General features: G+C 38.8%; 2 protein-coding genes across 4 annotated transcripts; one reads left to right on the forward strand and one right to left on the reverse strand.

Moving 5' to 3' along the window:
• The first annotated feature begins 921 nt into the window (after window positions 1-921).
• On the forward strand, window positions 922-6,642 carry tarbp2 (TAR (HIV) RNA binding protein 2). 2 transcript variants are annotated; one of them, XM_072381849.1, is made up of 7 exons: window positions 922-1,134; window positions 2,361-2,675; window positions 2,869-2,938; window positions 3,087-3,204; window positions 3,513-3,640; window positions 3,940-4,135; window positions 4,897-6,642. In XM_072381849.1, exons 1-7 carry the CDS (start codon window positions 1,082-1,084, stop codon window positions 5,052-5,054), a joined length of 1,038 nt encoding a protein of 345 aa, XP_072237950.1. In that variant the 5' UTR covers window positions 922-1,081; the 3' UTR covers window positions 5,055-6,642. The 2 variants fall into 2 exon arrangements, with proteins under 2 accessions (XP_072237950.1, XP_072237951.1); XM_072381850.1 differs by having other exon boundaries at window positions 4,900-6,642.
• Window positions 6,643-16,710, reverse strand: tespa1 (thymocyte expressed, positive selection associated 1). Of its 2 annotated transcripts, none has more exons than XM_072381845.1 (12): window positions 16,343-16,710; window positions 15,143-15,293; window positions 14,877-14,919; window positions 13,957-13,997; window positions 13,320-13,373; window positions 12,529-12,568; window positions 12,024-12,074; window positions 11,745-11,840; window positions 11,421-11,629; window positions 9,322-10,475; window positions 7,491-7,572; window positions 6,643-7,009 (listed from the first exon to the last, which is right to left on the reverse strand). In XM_072381845.1, exons 2-12 carry the CDS (start codon window positions 15,279-15,281, stop codon window positions 6,879-6,881), a joined length of 2,040 nt encoding a protein of 679 aa, XP_072237946.1. In that variant the 5' UTR covers window positions 15,282-15,293; window positions 16,343-16,710; the 3' UTR covers window positions 6,643-6,878. The 2 variants fall into 2 exon arrangements, with proteins under 2 accessions (XP_072237946.1, XP_072237947.1); XM_072381846.1 differs by having other exon boundaries at window positions 15,143-15,324.
• Between the last annotated feature and the right edge of the window lie 1,963 nt (window positions 16,711-18,673).

Here is an 18,673-nt window from a genome sequence, read left to right on the forward strand (position 1 = left end):
AATTGCTTTCATTATACACCAAACTCAGAGTGTGTGTTACTTTTTGATGTACTGCAGTTGTCTGCCAGCTATAATTTCTATGCTTTAGCTGTCTACGTAGCTGTGAAAAGGATGGCTTATTCATTTTGTTGCATTTTAATTAGGTACATATAACATTTTGATAACATTTGACTGTGACACAAATTTACATTATTGTAAAATAATCATGTTTCATGTACGTATTGATTATTGCTGTTGTGTTGCGATAATTGTCTGTAATGTTTCTGTACATATATACCTGGACTGAGAATATGCATGTAATAAAGAGATAGTTTTAGTAGGTAATTAAATGTCAGCGTTGAAACCACATGTACACAGTACCCAGTGAGAGTAAAATGTCATTACACAAAATATAAAGCAGTTGCGATTTAGCTTAATTAAATTTGCAGTTCTTTTATATATTTAGACAACTAATTAATCACTATAAAAAACGTCTGACAGAGAGAACATTCCAGTATTCTTTTCTTGATTGTTCTATCATCAGCATATCTATATATTCCTTTTTTAAATACATACATATATACATACACATATCTATCTAGAACTATACATATATTGATAATAAATATTTTCTTAGATATAGTCAGAAGTTGCTGTTACATAATAACCTTTTCCTTATTGTTCTATTGACCCTGTGTTATTGTGTGTCCTCCTATAGCTGATGGGATGAGATATCTCAAAGAAGATGAAGATGGAAGAAGGACTTTTGAATAATGTATGAAATGTATAACTGGATACTAGATATACTTATTTGTTATGTTTTAACACAAGTCTTTTCCATGCTCATTGTTCCGTGTGATTTGGTGTTACCGCTTCTACATGGTGCGCCTTTAGCCACTCAGGAGTCGAGGAAGCCATTGCGTCATATTTGTGGGCCGAAGTTTGTCGGAGCGGAGGAGACTTTCTTCTTCTGCATTCGTATGCTGTAGCCTCGTCATCTGTTTGGGACAATAATGAATGCTGTCTAATGAAAACAAGTGTTAATTTTGGTGTGGGGATTCGCCATCCGAAACCAACCGGCTCTGTCTGCGTGAAATAGGTAATGAACGACGAGACAGCATCGGACAGCTGGAAGAGAAACTCCGGGTGCTCCAGGTGAGGCTGCTCAGAGGCTAAGATAGCGTAGCACATTCCCAAGGAAGCCTCCGGAATTAGATGGGTCCCGTTACTTGGAGGTTTTCTGCCCTTTCGAGGCTTCTGATGTTAATTCTGGTTACCATAGTTCTAAACCATATGGTAAAATTTCACATACAGTAGCCCTGCCTTCTATAACCTCCATCTTAACAACGACACTGTCTGCTTTTAATCACAAATTGACTTATGATATGCCTTGTAAATGATTGTTCATTCTTTAATTATTATATCCTTGGTAATAAGTGTGTTGTGATCCGAAGAGCTGCAGGTGGTCAAATCACAACACCAAGGATGAACTTAATACAGTGAATTCTGATTCACACTATTGAGATGAAAACATTCAAACGCCAAAACATTCAGCCTATTTAGGAGAAAAGTACTTACGTTCAACTTTCTTATATCTAGTATCATTTTTAACAATTTGGTCATTTAAATTACTGACATTATAGTTAATGACATTAACTACAAAATGTATCTCCCTCCACATACTTCGAGTTAGAGACACTATTCAAACTTGTAAATATGTTTGAAATGTTCACAAAACATTGGGTTCTCCATCGTTCAGACAAGCCACACTGCATGTTTGATCATTGATTCAGTCAAATTCAGTTTTTATAATGGCGCTCAATGGGAAGGACTCTACAATTCTAAAGTTCAGTAGTTAACTGTCAGATTGAAAGAAGCTGAAAACCAAAAAATAACTGCAATACCAGATCAGATCAAGATCATTAAAATCATTCAGCTGCCATAATCCAGGAATCAGCATAAACACTGGTTTCTTCAATAAAACGCTTTCTGTAGTTGATGTTAGGTTCATTTATGAGTTCTTTACGGTGATGACTTTATACATTGAACCATTTTCTATAATGATTTGATGTGCTTGCATGTAAATCTGAATGCAAAGACTTGGCCACCATGTAATCCTGCATTTTTAGATCTGTGTAAATTGTTTTGGAATGAGATTGGCTAACTCCCACCATCCAGAAACATGCATGTTAGGTTAACTGATGATTCTAAACTGACCCTAGGCGTGAGTGTGAGTGTGCATGCTTGTTTGTCTCGTTTCTCTCTGTGGGGTTCTGTGGTGAACTGGCAGCCCGTTCAGGTTTGACCCCCGACCTCTCTCCCAATGGTAGCTGAAACAGCCAGTTTAGCTCGTCTCATGCAGGGCTTTTTCCTTCATGTAGTATTGAGCAAATGCTGGCTGTGAATCCCGGAAAGACGCCCATCAGTCTGCTGCAGGAGTATGGAACGCGGATAGGTAAAACCCCAGTGTATGACCTGCTGAAGGCCGAGGGACAGGCCCACCAGCCCAACTTCACATTCCGCGTGTCCGTCGGAGAGATCAGCTGCACCGGCCAAGGGCCCAGCAAGAAGGCAGCCAAGCACAAAGCAGCTGAGGCTGCTCTGAAGATGCTCAAAGGAAGCCTTGGAGGTCCAGTTGGAGTCGCTGTTGGAGTGGACGGATTTATTGGGGTTGACGTGTCAACTGATGGAGACTGGTCAGTGTCATACTTTCTTTTAAGTTTTTTTTAAGAAAAAAAAACAATGTTGATCTAGCAATGTTTAACTATGCACTACACATCTAATGACTAACTGATACGCAGGATGTTTCGACACTGAGCGCTTGCCAGAGAGAGGTTTGTGTGGTTTCAGTATTTCGAAACGGTGTCTTTTATCTCATCTTCTGTGTAGCTCCCCGTCAGACATGAAGACCTCTAGCAGTTCTCAACAGTCTGAATGTAACCCTGTAGGGGCTCTTCAGGTAAATAAACTAATTTTGCTCGGGTTAATGTATCATTATTGTTTGGCTGTCTATTAGTACATGCTCAAATCATTACAATTTTTGCATAGTTTACAGTTTTGTACACTTTCTTCTTCCTTTTTTTTTCTCTTGCTGATTTCTCTGTCAGGAATTGGTGGTGCAGAAAGGATGGCGTTTGCCGGAGTACACGGTCACCCAAGAGTCTGGTCCAGCACATCGCAAAGAGTTCACTATGACCTGCAGAGTCGAGAGATTTGTAGAAATTGGTACTTTGCATTATGCCAAAGTCATACATTATATGTAACATGTCATATACACCCTGTCCTCATGGATTCCACAGACAAGACCATCACTGATGAGCAATTAAAGTAACTGTGCTGCTGATGAAATAATATTAATGGAAAACGACTCATTAAAACTGAATTAAGTCACATGTGTTTGATTTTAACTCTACTCTGATAAAATTACACCAGTTAGATTGGAGCAGATATGAAATCCGATATGTTCTTTAGGATTTTATGTCTTACTGAATGACAGTCTGTGAGTTGATCAGTAATCTCCCGTTTCTCTTCAGGAAGCGGTACATCTAAGAAGTTAGCCAAGAGAAATGCAGCTGCTAAGATGCTGTCGCGTATCCATGATGTGCCAGTAGACCTGAGGAGCAGCAATGACGCTGACACGGAAGATGATACGTTTAACGTGGTGAGAGCCAAATACAAGTCACCACTGTTAATGAGGGTCTTTGGAAATTATGAAGCATCGTTAAAGGAAACAATGCACAACTTCTCATATGAAGTTACAGGTCGAAACAACATTTTCATACAAAATCAAGTTTTTTAAATTTTTTCTTTTTTTGCTCAAGTTGATTCTCTCTTGAATATTATTTTAGCAATGTAGATTATACCCTGTTCACACATTTATACCTCATTAATTTTGCTACCCGTATTTAGAAAATGATGTCTGTTAACTGCTGTACCCTCAACCCGCCCCCATACCCACAGCACTTGGGAAACAGAGCAGAGTCGGGCAAAAGTAAAGGCTTTAGCTGCACATGGGACTCTCTGCGTAATTCAGCTGGAGAGAAGATCCTCCAGCTTCGCAGCCACCCTCTTGGTATGCCCTCTGACTCCAACTTCTGCTCTTTGCTGAGTGACCTGTCCCTGGAGCAACGCTTTGACGTCAGTTACCTGGATCTAGGTGAGCTCACAATCTGTTGCTCACTTTCACTTCTGCAGATCACCACAGTCCTGCCAGACTGACGGGTGATACTGACAGATATAAAGAGACATTCATATCTTGTCTGTTTGCAAGAAGTTCTAGATACGAGTTGTTAGCATGTAAAAGTGAGCGTTGGAAGCTCCTAAGTGAGTGGAGGTGTCTCGCAGCTGTAACATTTGGTTTACACAAGAGCTGGACTGTCATCGGACCTCTGATTATTGCTGCCTCCCCAATCTCCACCAGTAAGACACGGACAAAAACATTCGTAGTTTTTTATAATTTTTTTCTTAGCATTGTTTAACTTGTTTTCTTTATCTGTGTTTATTTGCAAAATATGTGCTGTCATTCATCTTTTTTGAACGTTTTGAACACAACACGGGACGTGACCCGGCTTTGTCCCTCAACCAAAAACGTTAATCATCTTCTTCTAATTCTGTTCTGAATGGATACCGAGGGCATGATATGTATTGCTAAATGCTGCAAAACCTCATATAGGAAGTACAAGCAATTAAGAAGCATACATGTCATCAAGTCGACTAAGATTTGCAAACGCCGGTAAAATATCAATCTGGTCTAAGTAGGAATATGTCTGTGCATACCCACTGATGTTTGAGACTCCTACTCCTTTATCCAAAGCAGTGAGGATGTTGGAAATATTTATTTTCTGCTAAAAATCTGACAGAAGAATCTCAGCATTAAAAACATGTACTTTAGACTAATCTCGTTCTGTCTTGTTCCAGAAGAGCGCAGTCTCAGCGGCCTGTGTCAGTGTCTGGTAGAACTGTCCACACAGCCAATCACTGTGTGCCACGGCTTTGCTCCAAACGTGGACGCTGCTCGAGCCAACGCAGCTCACAATGCACTGCAGTACCTCAAAATCATGGCAGGAGGGAAATGATGAGCCTTGTTGATTTCCTCCTCACAGACTCCCAGCTCCCAACAACACATTGCCATCATATGTTACCTCTTTGGACAACGGAGGCGTTTCGTGATGAATCAAACAAACGTGAATTACCTCAGAATGGAAAATAGACACTTTATCTGCACTGAAGTTAACACCAGTTCTTTTTTTTACTCCTTCTGATGTCTGATAGGTGCCAGTGAAGATTTAGTTGCCTATGAACTCATGAATTTGTCACAAATTGTTTTAGAGTGCTTTTTAAAAAAAAAAAAAAAACAATTTTTACAATTATTATCCACATCCTCCATGGTATTTTCTTAATTGTAAGGTTTAAAAGGTATGTATTTGAAATTATGCACGGTGCTTTTTCAGAGAATCTTATGTCTCAAACGACAACAAAACACATTCTGTTGCAGCAAAAAACTGTAAAGCTCAGAGGGGATGGTTGTAGATAATTGGGTATTGGATTCACCGTTTATTGGTGTTTTTTAAAATCAATGGAATTGATGTAAAAGAAACTCCTGCATTCCTTTTGTGGCGAGAGACTGCTAAATAAATAAATTATTTCAAAACGATTTAACATTTGCATGAGTCTTTACAAATGCAACGTGGTAATTAATTTGAACTGTAGACACTCAAACTGTTTGTCACTGTGGTGTTCTTACTGTTTAGCCATGTTGTCTTTGAGATTATAAAGTCAAATTAGTTGTATATTTTTGGAAATTGAATTGTCTTTGTCAGGTTTCACAGTCATTACAGTTGTGCAGTCGTCTCTACTTCTTTGTATTAGAGTGCGCTATTTGCATTAGGGTACTGTTTATTAACTATCTATTTCTGTTTGAACAAAGACACAATTAAGACTGAGCTGAGACAGGGAAAGGTACAGTGCATCTTATGAGGAAACTTTGTATTGCTAAAATCATTAAACATACTAAAATCTTTCTTTTAGCTTCCATGTCATACAACAGACAAATAAGGCTATCACATGTTCACATGTGGAGTTGAATTATTATTACCTCAGTAATTCTTTTTGTGTGCAATGCCCAACACAGACCCGCCTTTTCCAGATTATTCTTAATGTCAATATGATGATGAATATTTCAAACTGACCAACTTCTGATTTTCCAGATTCTATTCTGCCTACCTGGTGTGACTCGATGTAGGGTTTTACTACTACTAACTTGACTGTAACATGACTGTAGTTCCATGTCGGTTGATTTAAAAGAAAACTTACACCCAACCGCATTAAGTACTGGAAATAAAGTCCGGACCGCTTACAGTAAGGAAATATCTTTCTGCACTTTTCTTTACATTTACATAACACATTTCTTTACATCACACTTCTGCGGGATGTGACAATCTTGTTCCAAGAAAAAGAAGAACAGTTTGTTTTTTTTCTCAGATTACTGAGGCAAGGATGTTAAGTGTTAGTTTTTTATTTAACTTTGGGTGCTGACATTATTAATGTGAATTTGAGAGGTCACATTGTACTGACAGATGAAAATGTTGGGCAAAAAGAGATGTAAATTAAATATTAGCTCCATGGGAAATTGTTGCTGTTTTCAATAAAACATTTTTGCAAGTATTACTGTTGTGCTTCACTTTATTAAAGTGGTATCCTCTTAAGATATAGCCCACACTGTGTTGCATCAAAATGTTTACTCATCCACAATATTCTACGATTAGTACAAGCACTTTCTCCCGAAGTTGAAAATCTTCAGATTGTGTCCTCTGAAAACTTCACATCAGAAGATATTTTATCCAAGTCCAAGCTTGGATCCACTGTCCAAACCATTAAATGTATAAATGGTAAAAACGTTCTCAGGTATTGCTGTACACACTGGTCTCATTGCTTTTCCATAATCTACTGTGTCTGTCTGCTGAGGGGCTGACTTCTTCGTCTGCGTAGCCGCTGCTGTCGGACTGCATGCTGTCACCCCGAACCACTTCACCTATAGAAACACACAAATGCAGTCAGTTGTGCTACATGTGCTGCAAACTACAGACCAAATCCAGCTGCAGTCTGACCTGAATCAGCGCAGGAATGAATACACCTGCACAGCGACCTGTATATGCATGTGCCTGTCAGAAAGCTCCTCTCTGGAGCTCACATTTACATCTGTTTTTACATCAGTTTGTCTGAATACAAATTCTACAGTGAGCCCAAAGTGAAGTATCACTTTGTATAGCACGAAAAAGGAAGTATGACAAGAAACATTGTGTATTTCCAGTTAATGCATGAGTGGCTGGTGTTAGCTGCTTACACCCTTCTCTTCACACATTTACAATGGTTTTAACTATGGTTGTTGCTAATTAAGTGAGCAGTTTGATGACCCCACACACTGCCCTTGAGCCTAACACTAAGTCATGTTTCTGTGAAACGCGATCATGAAAAACACACAGTTGCACAAATAGAATATTGACATTCTTTACCTCTGTTTTGATGTCTTTTGGACAGTGGTGAGCTGGCTGTAGCTTCTGAATGTCCAAAATCTTCCTCTCCTGCACTATGCACCTGTGGACACAGAAGGTATGAAGTTTATTTTACATACGGTATGTCTGGTTTAACGCTCCTCCACCAAAGAGACAATATCATGAGGAATTGTAAACCACTGGAGCTGAACAACACATTATTTCATCATCAAGATCACATTGTCCACTTATACATAATGTGACAGATGCTCTGTGGCCCATCATGGAGCTCCAAACAAACCTATTTACAGAGACAGAGCTTCAGTAAGCGTTTCATTTTCCTGCCCCTAATGTATTTACATATATGGTTTTGCAAGCACGTCAGTACAATGGTCCTCCAGTGCAAAACACAATGGCATGTCAGAAAACACAAAGCCAAATTCTGAACTACATAACAGAAAACAAAGTTTCACATTCCATTACACACAGATAACAGAACAGATAACCATGAAATGCTGTCCCTTATTTTCCATAAAGTTGGAGTGCCAGGCCATGCCTCAAACACTTCTCTAATCACCTTGCAAGCCCTCTTGTTCACCCTCTCAGCACTGTTTGTCTTGTTCCCTCTCTCTCATCCATCCTCCCCAACATCTCATCCCTAATCCATCACATCTTTCATCATCCAAGTTGGCTCAGGTCATTCATCTCCTAACACAGAACCCTCTAAGCCCAAGTTCAAAACTTCAAGCCCATCTGCTGCACCATTCACTCTAGCCAATACTCTTGATTAAACCAATAAATTCACATATTTATGGCACGGTCCTTGCAAGTGAAGTGTTTTCTGTTTTGTGTTTTTAATTCTGTTTTCTATGAGCTGTTAAAAATAGAGGTGATGAAGATGGATGTGAGAAATAATGAGAAATAATGCTTTCAGGCTTAGTTTTCTTTGTTTTACAACGAACTCATTATGACAAAGCCTGGAGTGACACACATGACACATCAACATTTCCAAGGCACATTATTATCATTTCAAATATAAATCAGCTTTAAATTATTCAAATAACATGATAATTCATCACTCTGTTTTTCAATTTGCATTCATTCTCATCGCTCCACTTTCAACTCACTTCCACTCTTATTGTTCACAATTTTGTTAGTTTGAGTCCTCATACCCTTTTGGGTTGTATTTTGCTGAATGTTGTGCCACCATATTGTCTAACTGTGTGACAATGACCAATCAAAATCTCTATGACAGTAAAATGTTTAACTTTCAAAACGTTTTAGCTCATAACTAAGAACAGTATTAAGAAACAGTGTTAAAGCAAAATATGACAAAGCAACTGTGCTGACTGTTGCTGGAACAGTAGGACACACAACCGTTACTTTTGACCACATCTTTTTTTACACATCTGATCACACCAGAGAGCCATGTTTGATGAGTCAGTAGCCAAAACCAGATATCAGCTGTGAAAGGAGCATATTTGATATTTAAATTTGACTGTTTTGTTTTTCAGTTTCATCAGAGTTTTAACCCATTTACAGAATTGGCCTTTTCTTGTCTTTTCTGTTATGATTACTATGTACTTTAGCCCATATTGATGGATAGCTATCAATTTGTCCCGTTGATTCATCCATGAAATTTAAGAATGATCTTTGTTCCACCAAAATCAACCTAACCATCATGTGAGTGCTACAATGAAGCCACACACCAAAAGCTGTTCGGTGATACTTTGCAACTTTTCTTTTTCTTTTTATCATCACATTGTGAGTGCTGTTATGAACCCTTCAACATAATTCAGGCTTAGATTTCATACATATTCTAAATGTGAAGCGTTGCTGTGAAACACTTTACCTCCTCCAGCTCAAACGAGTTAACCTGTTGCCGGTTACTGGGGATGTGGCCCAGGCCAGGATGTGTCATTGGATTCAGGTACTGTCTCTCCCCCTTTTTAAATGACTCTTCACACGCATGCATCAATGAGACAGGTGAAACATGACTGGAATCTGCTGAAGACAAAGACACATCTTCCCCTTCCAAGCCGGTCACAGTGATGCAGTAATGAGGATAACTGCTGTTCTGAATTTCAACAGCATCTCCAGAAGAGGCAACGTCATCCGTGTGCGAGTCCTCTTTAGTTTCATAGATTAGGATTTTTGTACACTGTTTGTGTGATGCAACGCAAGATTTGTCTATGCTTTCTGTCAGAGAGGAGATATTAAATGAACTGTTTGTGCTGTGTGTGTTTTGACAGAAGAAAGGTGCCTGGTGTACACTCTCGACTATCTGCGGGCAGATTAGATCATGGGTAACTATGGCAACAGGATTCAGCTCTGTTGTCTTTGTGTCACTTTGAGTCGCATATGAGCCTGGCTCCAGCTGACATGAGGGCAGATGTTCTATTTCTATCACAGTATCTCCTGATAATGATGACGCCAGAGATGTTCTTATACTGTTACTCATGCCATCAAGATTTGTTTCTCTGACACAGGTCTCCCCAATCTCAGCAGTATCTGTTTGTTTTTTGTCCTGCAGCTCTTTATGATAGATTTCATTTCCATTCTGATGAATGTCTTCATTCTCCACAGTCTGCTGTGCTTGCTCCTTTTGTCCACCTGTGATCAGCCTAACATCCACATCTGAATTACTCCTTTTATGTTCCCCCAAATCCAGCTTTTTGGCAGGTCCAGTTTTGACTTTCAGGACAATATCCACAACTTCAGGAAGACTAGATCTTTTCCTGGGTGAGGGCTGCGGAGAGGTGGAGTCTGACCCGCGGGGAGAGCCAGTGTAGAGACACATCTTGTTGACAGTGTCTTTCAGTCTCTCCACTGGAGAGCGCGGCTCACTGCGAAGGCCGGTCCTGAACCGTTCGATCTTCTCCAATGGAGAAGAAAAGTTAAACTCCGGCGTGGCCAGTTTCTGCAAAGGAGTGCGCGACACGTGGGAGTAGAGGGAATAGAAAGCATTGGCCATAGCTGTGAGCACTTGAACTTGTCTGAATCGACCTGTGAAAAGAAAAAAAAAATAGAATTATTTCAAATATCACACATCAAGCAATATTATAAAGAAACTCTCTTGACCAGAGGTTGGATATAATGAAGTACAAATATTTGTTATTGTGATTAAAAGGAATTTTCAGGTACTTTATTTGAGAATTAATTTTGTTTAACACAAACATCAGTATTTCATATTTCTTTCTTACTTAAGTTTTAATTAGGGGTGTATGGTCAACATGTGACTTCTTAGTATCAGTGTCGGGGTAAAAGTAAGAGTGGGTCTGCACCTTTGCTTGATCACAGTTGTTGTTCTGAGTGAGTCTGCGAGCCACTTAAACAGCTTTTAGCTGGCCTACATTAACAAATGTTAAAAACTGGACTAATGATTCATTGTTTTGTTTTTAATTGTTGTATATTAAAATGTATTGTCCCTAAATTGAATGGCTATCTAAGAATGCACCCTTGGTTTAAACATATTAGAAGGAAATGATCAATTATTATAATTTCTTTTTTTTTCACTGTGTACCTTTCCAACATCAAGATCAATTTTAACTAATATAGATGAGTTGACATGACAATCTCCTTGTGTGTTCACTGACACTACACAGAAGTAACAGGTGGTAATGATGATACATATCTCAACACAGAGGAGGGAGACATAAATGTGATATGTGTGACAAGTAGAGCCAATAACTATTCACATGGATTAAAGTTAGCCAGAAAACACAGCAGATGGAGCAGATTCAATGCAGTGAGATGTTGCTCATCCATGGCCTTATTTGAGCTGTGTGGTGAGATGTGAGGATCAGGAATTGTTGTTTGTTGTTTTGCTTTTTGCTTTTAATTAAACTTACAATTAAAGTACATTTACAGAGCCTGCTCTTTTTCCTTTTACTGAAGTAAAAAAGTTGATTCAGCACTTATACTTGAAATGTAATAACTCATTAGTATTACTGGCAAGAGAGAGGCTGGGGTCTTCCTCTCGTATCCGTCGTATCTGTGAATCCAGGAAGAGACGGAAGTTGATGCCCTGAGCCTGAGAAGGAAAGGTGAAGAAGCGAGGAGGGATGCGCACTGTGACCTGTGGCTCTTCGCAGCCAAAACCAAGCTCATACAGGGTATCCTCTGCATTCTCTGAATACAGCTCCAGGACCTCTGGCACACTAAAAGAGGATTTCAACTTATCAAATAGCCCATTCAGAGACAAATAGTCACTACACTAACACTACTTTTCATATCTTTAGAATTATAAGTCTTTTTTAAAAATTGAAGCCTCACCTTGACACAGTTTTCCAGGTGGAGGAGGAGAGGCAGCTGGAGGCCATGCTGTGGCCCAAGTTCAGTGATGGCAGACATAGTCCCTGACGAGGGGTACTACACACAGGACACGTGAAAAAAAGCTGTGATGCCTATAACCTTCAAATTAGTTGAGGAACAAATGCCTCTCTCTGATTTCGGTTTACATCATCAAAAGCAAATTTATACTAAAAAAAATGTATCTCAGTGGAACAATGCCAATGGAAATAATTTGAGTAAAGGAGGGGGTTGACAACCGACCTGCTGGTGAGTCTGCTGCGCTGTGTTTTGACGGAAGGATGCCGTGCCAGGCTTTGTTGTCAGTGCAGAGGAGGAAAAAGAAGAACAGACATTTTGTTTAAGATTCGTAAGACTTATTTAGTAAATTCAGAAGGTCATGTGTCTTGTGCACAAAAGGTCTTCTTTAGAATTATTAAACAGGAAAAGAGCATTATCTAATCTGCAACTCATCATTTCAACAGAACCAGCAATGGGCATGTACTTTTAACTGGAGTACTAATTCACATTTCTCTGGGTGGTAACAAAGCAAAATGTAAGAAATCTTTCATTTGAATGAATGATGTTGTTGTGGGGTCAGCAGGAAATGGAGGTAAACCTGTAAAAGGTGAATATCAGCACAGTGACCATGCCTTCATATGTAATCGAAGTGAATGTTTACTAGTTTTAGAGTAAAACATTCTCTTGTTTCATGTTGTATGTTGTTTCATTGTTACTGTGATAACAGCTCATTACGGTTGCTACTCACCCAGCTTCAGGTATAATTTCTTCACTGTTTAAAACAGAAGCTGGAACAACAAAAAAATAAGTTTCATAATTAAATAGATGTATTTACATTTATTTGCAAATCTACATATAGTATGTGTCTTTATGCATGAAATCAGTTTGTTGCCTTGGTCATTTTGAGCTATCATGTTCACAGGAGCTGAAACACTAGAACCAGGCAGTCACATTAGGTTTCATTCACGTGCCATGCTTATGAAAGATAAGGGGATAGAGGTTCTAATGTTACAGATATTTTCATATCACAAAACTTCCCCTCTAGCTTAACCTTCCTTATTTTGCAATACTGCTTTCAGCCTTTAGCTCATCCATGAAGCTAAATAAACACCAAATTCCTTTTTCCTGATTCAATACAATGTTATTAGTTATTACTCCTATGCATTGTATCAAAATGCTACCAAAATGCTATCCAGGCTGTTATCTCTGTTCATGTTTGAGCCTCCATTTTTAAATAACAAGTACTCTGAAAACATAACAGTAACAGATGTTACTTTAGAATGGGTGTTTATGTGTGTGTGTGTATTATTCATGTCATGAGGACATAAAGGTGAAGATTACATATAAAGTTATTTAACGTCTAAATCATGCTTTGGATAAGTGTTAGACAAGTTGTGGTTATACAAAACATGTATGTCAATGTAATTTCCTTTGAAGTGATGGAAACTTTATGCTGCTTGAGAGCATGTGTGTGTGTGTGTGTGTGTGTGAGTGTGTGTGTGTATGCATGAACTGTGTATGCAGTGTTTGTGAGCTCACCATCAGCTCCAAGACTCAGGTCATCGGCAAAGTTGTTAGCTTGCAGCACAGACTCTAAAGAAACATATAATCTGTGATTTAAATGCATTTATTTGTGTGAATAATAACACGTACATTTTTAGTGTTAAATATAAATGAGGTACACTTCAATATACTTCTTTAGTACAAATGAATACTTCCACTTTTCCTTTGAGTATTTGCATTCATTTATGCTCCACCGTAACTCTAAAAGAATCAGTGTGCTTTTTTTCTCTAGGAGTTATTAGCTTTGGATACAATATATTGTTAGAGGTTTGAGAAATAAGTTGAATAAAAATATCTGCAGGTTAAAAAATCTGAACGTTAGTACCAGTAAATGTAATTCACCTTCCAATTATACATTCTATACTTTACAGGAGACAGTCCTCAGTCTTTTGAAGTCACTTACTCTGGATAATTGCAAAGCAAATTGAAAATAATGCATTTTAAGCAGCATTTTCAAGGCTTTGACAATGTAGTGTAAGTACAGAACCTTTAGACCTTCAACACATGAAAAGTGCAACATTAAACTATACAGACTTGATTTTCATTTACCTTATCAACGGTATCATAGTAACCAGCGTCATTTGTGACAATGTTCGTGTCAGTTCATACTCACCAAAACTGAGCTGGCCACTGTTCTTCGAGCTGGGATCTGACCTGTAAAACATATCTCAAGTTTTAACACATTAATACAGTCTGTGTCATTTGCATGATTCTATCGAATATGTGACTGTGTTTGCATGACTGGTTTAGTTTGGCTAATGATAGCAGGCTAGTTACAGTACAAGCTTGTTAGGCCTTGTAATCAGCTTTTAACAAGCAGTTAAAGTTTGTCAACTTCCTCCTGCAGAAATGTTGCCATTCATTTCAACTTCTCTAAACCCATGAGGTCCTTTTCAATTTGAGTTCTGTGAATAACCACCAGCTACTCCTTTTGCTGTACCTACTCTACCTGAGTATTACAGGACATTTCGGTGTGGATATACAGTATGTAGAACCTCAATTGCAGCTTCCTTGTCAGTGACTGACACAAGAAAAAAAAACTAATAGTTCCTTCTTCCTCCAGTTGTTTCATAACAGAAAAGAAGGATCTGGTATTTCCTACTGTTTTGCTTTAAACCACAATCAAATTTTAGAAACATGAAAGGGCTCAATCTGCCTTTTTTTCTCAAGGGCTTGCATCTATATCCTGACATTTTTAGCTCATAAATAATGATAATAAGACAGATCACCTGAGGACAAACTGCCAACTTTTCAACAAAAGGTCAGATCAGTGTGTTCAGTTTGTGGTTTTACAGACTGAAATCTTTTTTCCTCAATGGAAATATAAGTATGCATCATCTAAGACTATTATGGTGTAGAACAGCACTGTGGCTACCTTGTAGAACTGTCTTCCTGTAACAGCTGACTTCAGAGTTTCCACTCTCTGTTTGCTGTTTGTTATCTAGTTTCCAGTGAATTACACCTTGTCCTTCAGCACCTGTTACAGTCAGGGCTCAGAAAATGTTATCTTACAACAAAAACAAGGTGACTCACCCACAACCAAGGAGCCAGTTCTCAATCTTTCCTGTAAAGCATCCTGTGGAAATAACACACGAGCAATCCTCATTAAAGAATCGTGTTTTTTTAAGAAAACTGTGATTACGATCAAGTACTTGGATAGTGCTTTTTGCTTTGAGTTAGACATTTCAATGAAAGGAAACAGAGCACAAACTGACACAAAAAGATATACAAACTAATCGTGGGTGTCTTCAAGCAGATGTGTGGTAGGAGTCCTCAGAAAACCCTGAGTTTGCTCTCACCATCAGAGAAGACATCATCGTCTGCTATAGAGGCAGAGGGGAGGTCACACAGCAGCCCATCAGGCTCTTCCACAGTGGGCCACTGTCGACTGCTGTTGATCCAGGCTCGCCGCCTCACTGTGGAGGATGAGCTTTCCATTGCCTCAGTTTACTGTTAGCCAGGAAGCATGGTGTGTTTGAAGCTACTGAGACACAAGGACAGACATGTAATGTAGCTTCAGGTTTTCCTTAAGTTTGAGACTGATGACATATTTTATACTGGCTTTTTTTTATTTTGAGTTTTTCTGCTAGTATCCTTTAACATTAAAGATTATCACCAAAATCCATGCGCAGGAAGTGCCCTCATCAACTGTAATAACTGAATCTGCTGGCAAAATCTTTAAATGGTAGACCATAGTGAGACTGTGAAACTCTGACAAATGCATTTTACATTTTTTTATTAGCTGCCTACACTACTATTCCTCACTGTCTTTCAATTATTGTTCTGTCTTATAATTTTGTGAATAACATTTCATTGACTTGTATTTTGGATGATGGTCCTTTATGTGTAAAAGTCAGTCTAGTCACACTGGATACTATGAATACGGCTCTGTATGTTGCATTAAGCTAATGGGAGGGTAAATTAAAAAGTAATACCCACACAATGTTTTTAGGCGGGGAGCAAAAGTGATGATGACACGTTGTAACAGATAAGGAAAATCTAAGTTATACTAGAAATAAACGTCTACAGCAGAGTCAGCGGATTTAACAACTCATACACTTAATTAAATGATTATGATATGACATACTGAACAGCAATAGAGAGCAGACATATACGGACACAGTGACTGATCGATCCAAATCCTTTCCAATTAAAGCCTCCACGGGATAAACAGCGATGCGTCATTTAATCAATGTGTCAAAGAGGCCCCATCAGCGCAAACAAGTTAAATACAATGTTAATGCACATTGAAGATATAGCTAATGGTTAATACTGATAAGGATTATAGAAACAACCGACTTTATCTACATGGCTGCAGATGAATGATTCCGTTTTTTTTTTGTTAGCCCATAGCGAAAGCCTCTCCTGTGGATCTAACCCATGAAATATGATTTTTTGCGGACCGCTGTAATAATCATGCAGGAGTGGATGTGTTTAAAAATGTTCAGAATTTTGACACAATATAGCGATAAATCTTGACAAACAGAAAGGAGCTTTACCTTCATCGAATATGCAGGTTGCAACCATATACTAAGACTGGATTGAAGTCTCAGTTCTGCATCTGTGGCGCTCTTTCTCTCGTTTCCTGTTAAAGCACTGAAGTATCACAAACTTCATTTGCAGCCTCTACTGAACTGCCAAACTATAGCGAGCGTGCTGCGGGTTTATCGACGATGGAGAACGCGATTACGGGTCTCTACTGATTTCTGCTGAAACTCGTCAGCGTTTAACACTGCTGGTTGAAATTGTGTGCATCACCGCGGGTTGAGGCGCCTGTAGGAAGTGACTTTGCATATCATCTGAAATACAAAAGTTATCAGCGTGGGACGCAGCTGCGACACATCCTGCAGAGACAAGCTCACCCTCAAACAGGTTGCTGGAAATGTCAGAAGAAAAAGCTGGCTGAACGAAACAAGTGAAAGTATAATGTAGTGTGCGCAACAGGAACATATGACCCAATTACAGCAAAGCAGCTCCCTTGAACTTATCATTGCCTCTGCATTTCATTCAGCACGAACAGACATTATAAGTCTGATTTATATTTCCCCACAAGCAGTTGTTCAGTTATGAAAGAAAAACCTTTTTTTCTATTTTTTTTTCTTGTCAATAAAAGAGCCTTAAGGTGCTATAAGGCTTTATCAACAACAGTCTGACATCATTTATGTTTTACTTGATTAAATAGGCTAATTTTCGGTTATGGATTCAGCAAGAAATGTTGATCAATTACGCCTACTCAGATAAACCATCATCATTTGTTGCAGCTTTCATTTTCTAGTAATTTGGAATGACATTTCAAAATAAGATCTACACTGAAGGAATCCTTTATTAATCACCTATCGGTGTTTCATTCGTCCTTCTTCAAGTCTGAGAGTTCCTCACATATTAAAAAATCAATGCTGTGAGGTACACTAAAGCTGAATTTGTCACATTTATAATTTAGATTTCTATTTATCATGAGCTCAGTCTTCACCACTGGTTTGATTATGACTTCTATGCCAATCCTTACACAGATAAAGCATTAGTTAACAATAAAAAGTTGGTAACTATAGTGGTTAATTCCTTATTTGAGGATTTTCCAAACCTTTGAAAGTGGTACAAATATGTCATATAAAAAATATGTAATTTTTTTGTTTAAAGTTGTTATGCAAATGTATACTTTAATGGATATGAAAATTGGCCGGAGAATTCTGCTATAGGCTGGTTGGATTTTTACACTGCGCAGGGTAAGCTGGGACAAGCATAGGAGTTATGATGCATTATAGATTACATTACAACTAGTGTACAAGATATAGAAAATTAACTTGGGAATATAACAGTTAAACGCTAATTCTAGATACCAACTCACTGCAAATGACTGATTTAATAATATATAATTATGGGGATACTTCTATGGCTGCCAGGTCAAGAATGTTTTACTGAAAGGCAGTTAGTTTCTTGAAAACAGACCCTATGGATGTGGTGTTGTGAACAATAATAACCATGTGTATGACAGACTGAAGAAATGTCAGTGTGTGGCTTCAGACATTAACTGCTTGGGTGCAGACCTGGTCAAAGACCTGGACTCCACCCTCTGATCTGTTTACATGGGCACATGTGCAGCTTCACTGACAGCCCCCTCACAATGCCCAGTGATAAAAGCCCTCCCACAAGCAAGCGATTTTCCACTCCCAGTGCGGTTGCAGCCAGTGTGAGAGTGTTATGGGGGTTCTTGTCCTCCACCCTGGCTGGCTCCTCCCGCCTCCCTACTGTTTAGCGATCCACCGACCGCCACAAGGGAGTGGCCAGCGGCCACGGAGGCAAGACTAATATACCCAGTCCGCCCTCCTTCCTTCCCACCTCCTTGTTCAAAGCAAGAGATGAGCATTGACATCATGTCTCTTTTGAATGATAAACCAGTCTTTCAGATTAAGCAAATGAAATTATCAGTAGTACGTGGCCTACTAACTCATGGCGCCGTATATGCGGAAAACAGATAACCCAACGTCAATCATACTCAGGAGTGCAACCTGCCATGCTTAATCCCGCCCATTGTCCGCCTTTGGACAAATCACATTGGCTGGTTGAAAGTCATCGGCAGAATCGAGCTTTACTATTGGAAAGAAGGACCAATCCTTCACGAGTTGCTCTCAAAAGGGAACGCTTCTTTTTAATTTTGGCATACTCCGATAGTGCCACTGCTAACTTATATTTAATTAATTCGGAATTTTGACTATCTGTTTTTTTCCCCGTACAATAAATCAGAAAAGGGTTTTCACGTTTAATTATTATACTTTAATAATCATTTGAACAGTCAGTTAAAACTGAATTAAACTAAATATCAACCTGCACCA

Source organism: Leuresthes tenuis, unplaced genomic scaffold, assembly GCF_036924035.1.
Source record: "Leuresthes tenuis unplaced genomic scaffold, fLeuTen1.0.hap1 SCAF_3, whole genome shotgun sequence".
In the NCBI taxonomy this organism is placed as follows: domain Eukaryota; kingdom Metazoa; phylum Chordata; class Actinopteri; order Atheriniformes; family Atherinopsidae; genus Leuresthes; species Leuresthes tenuis.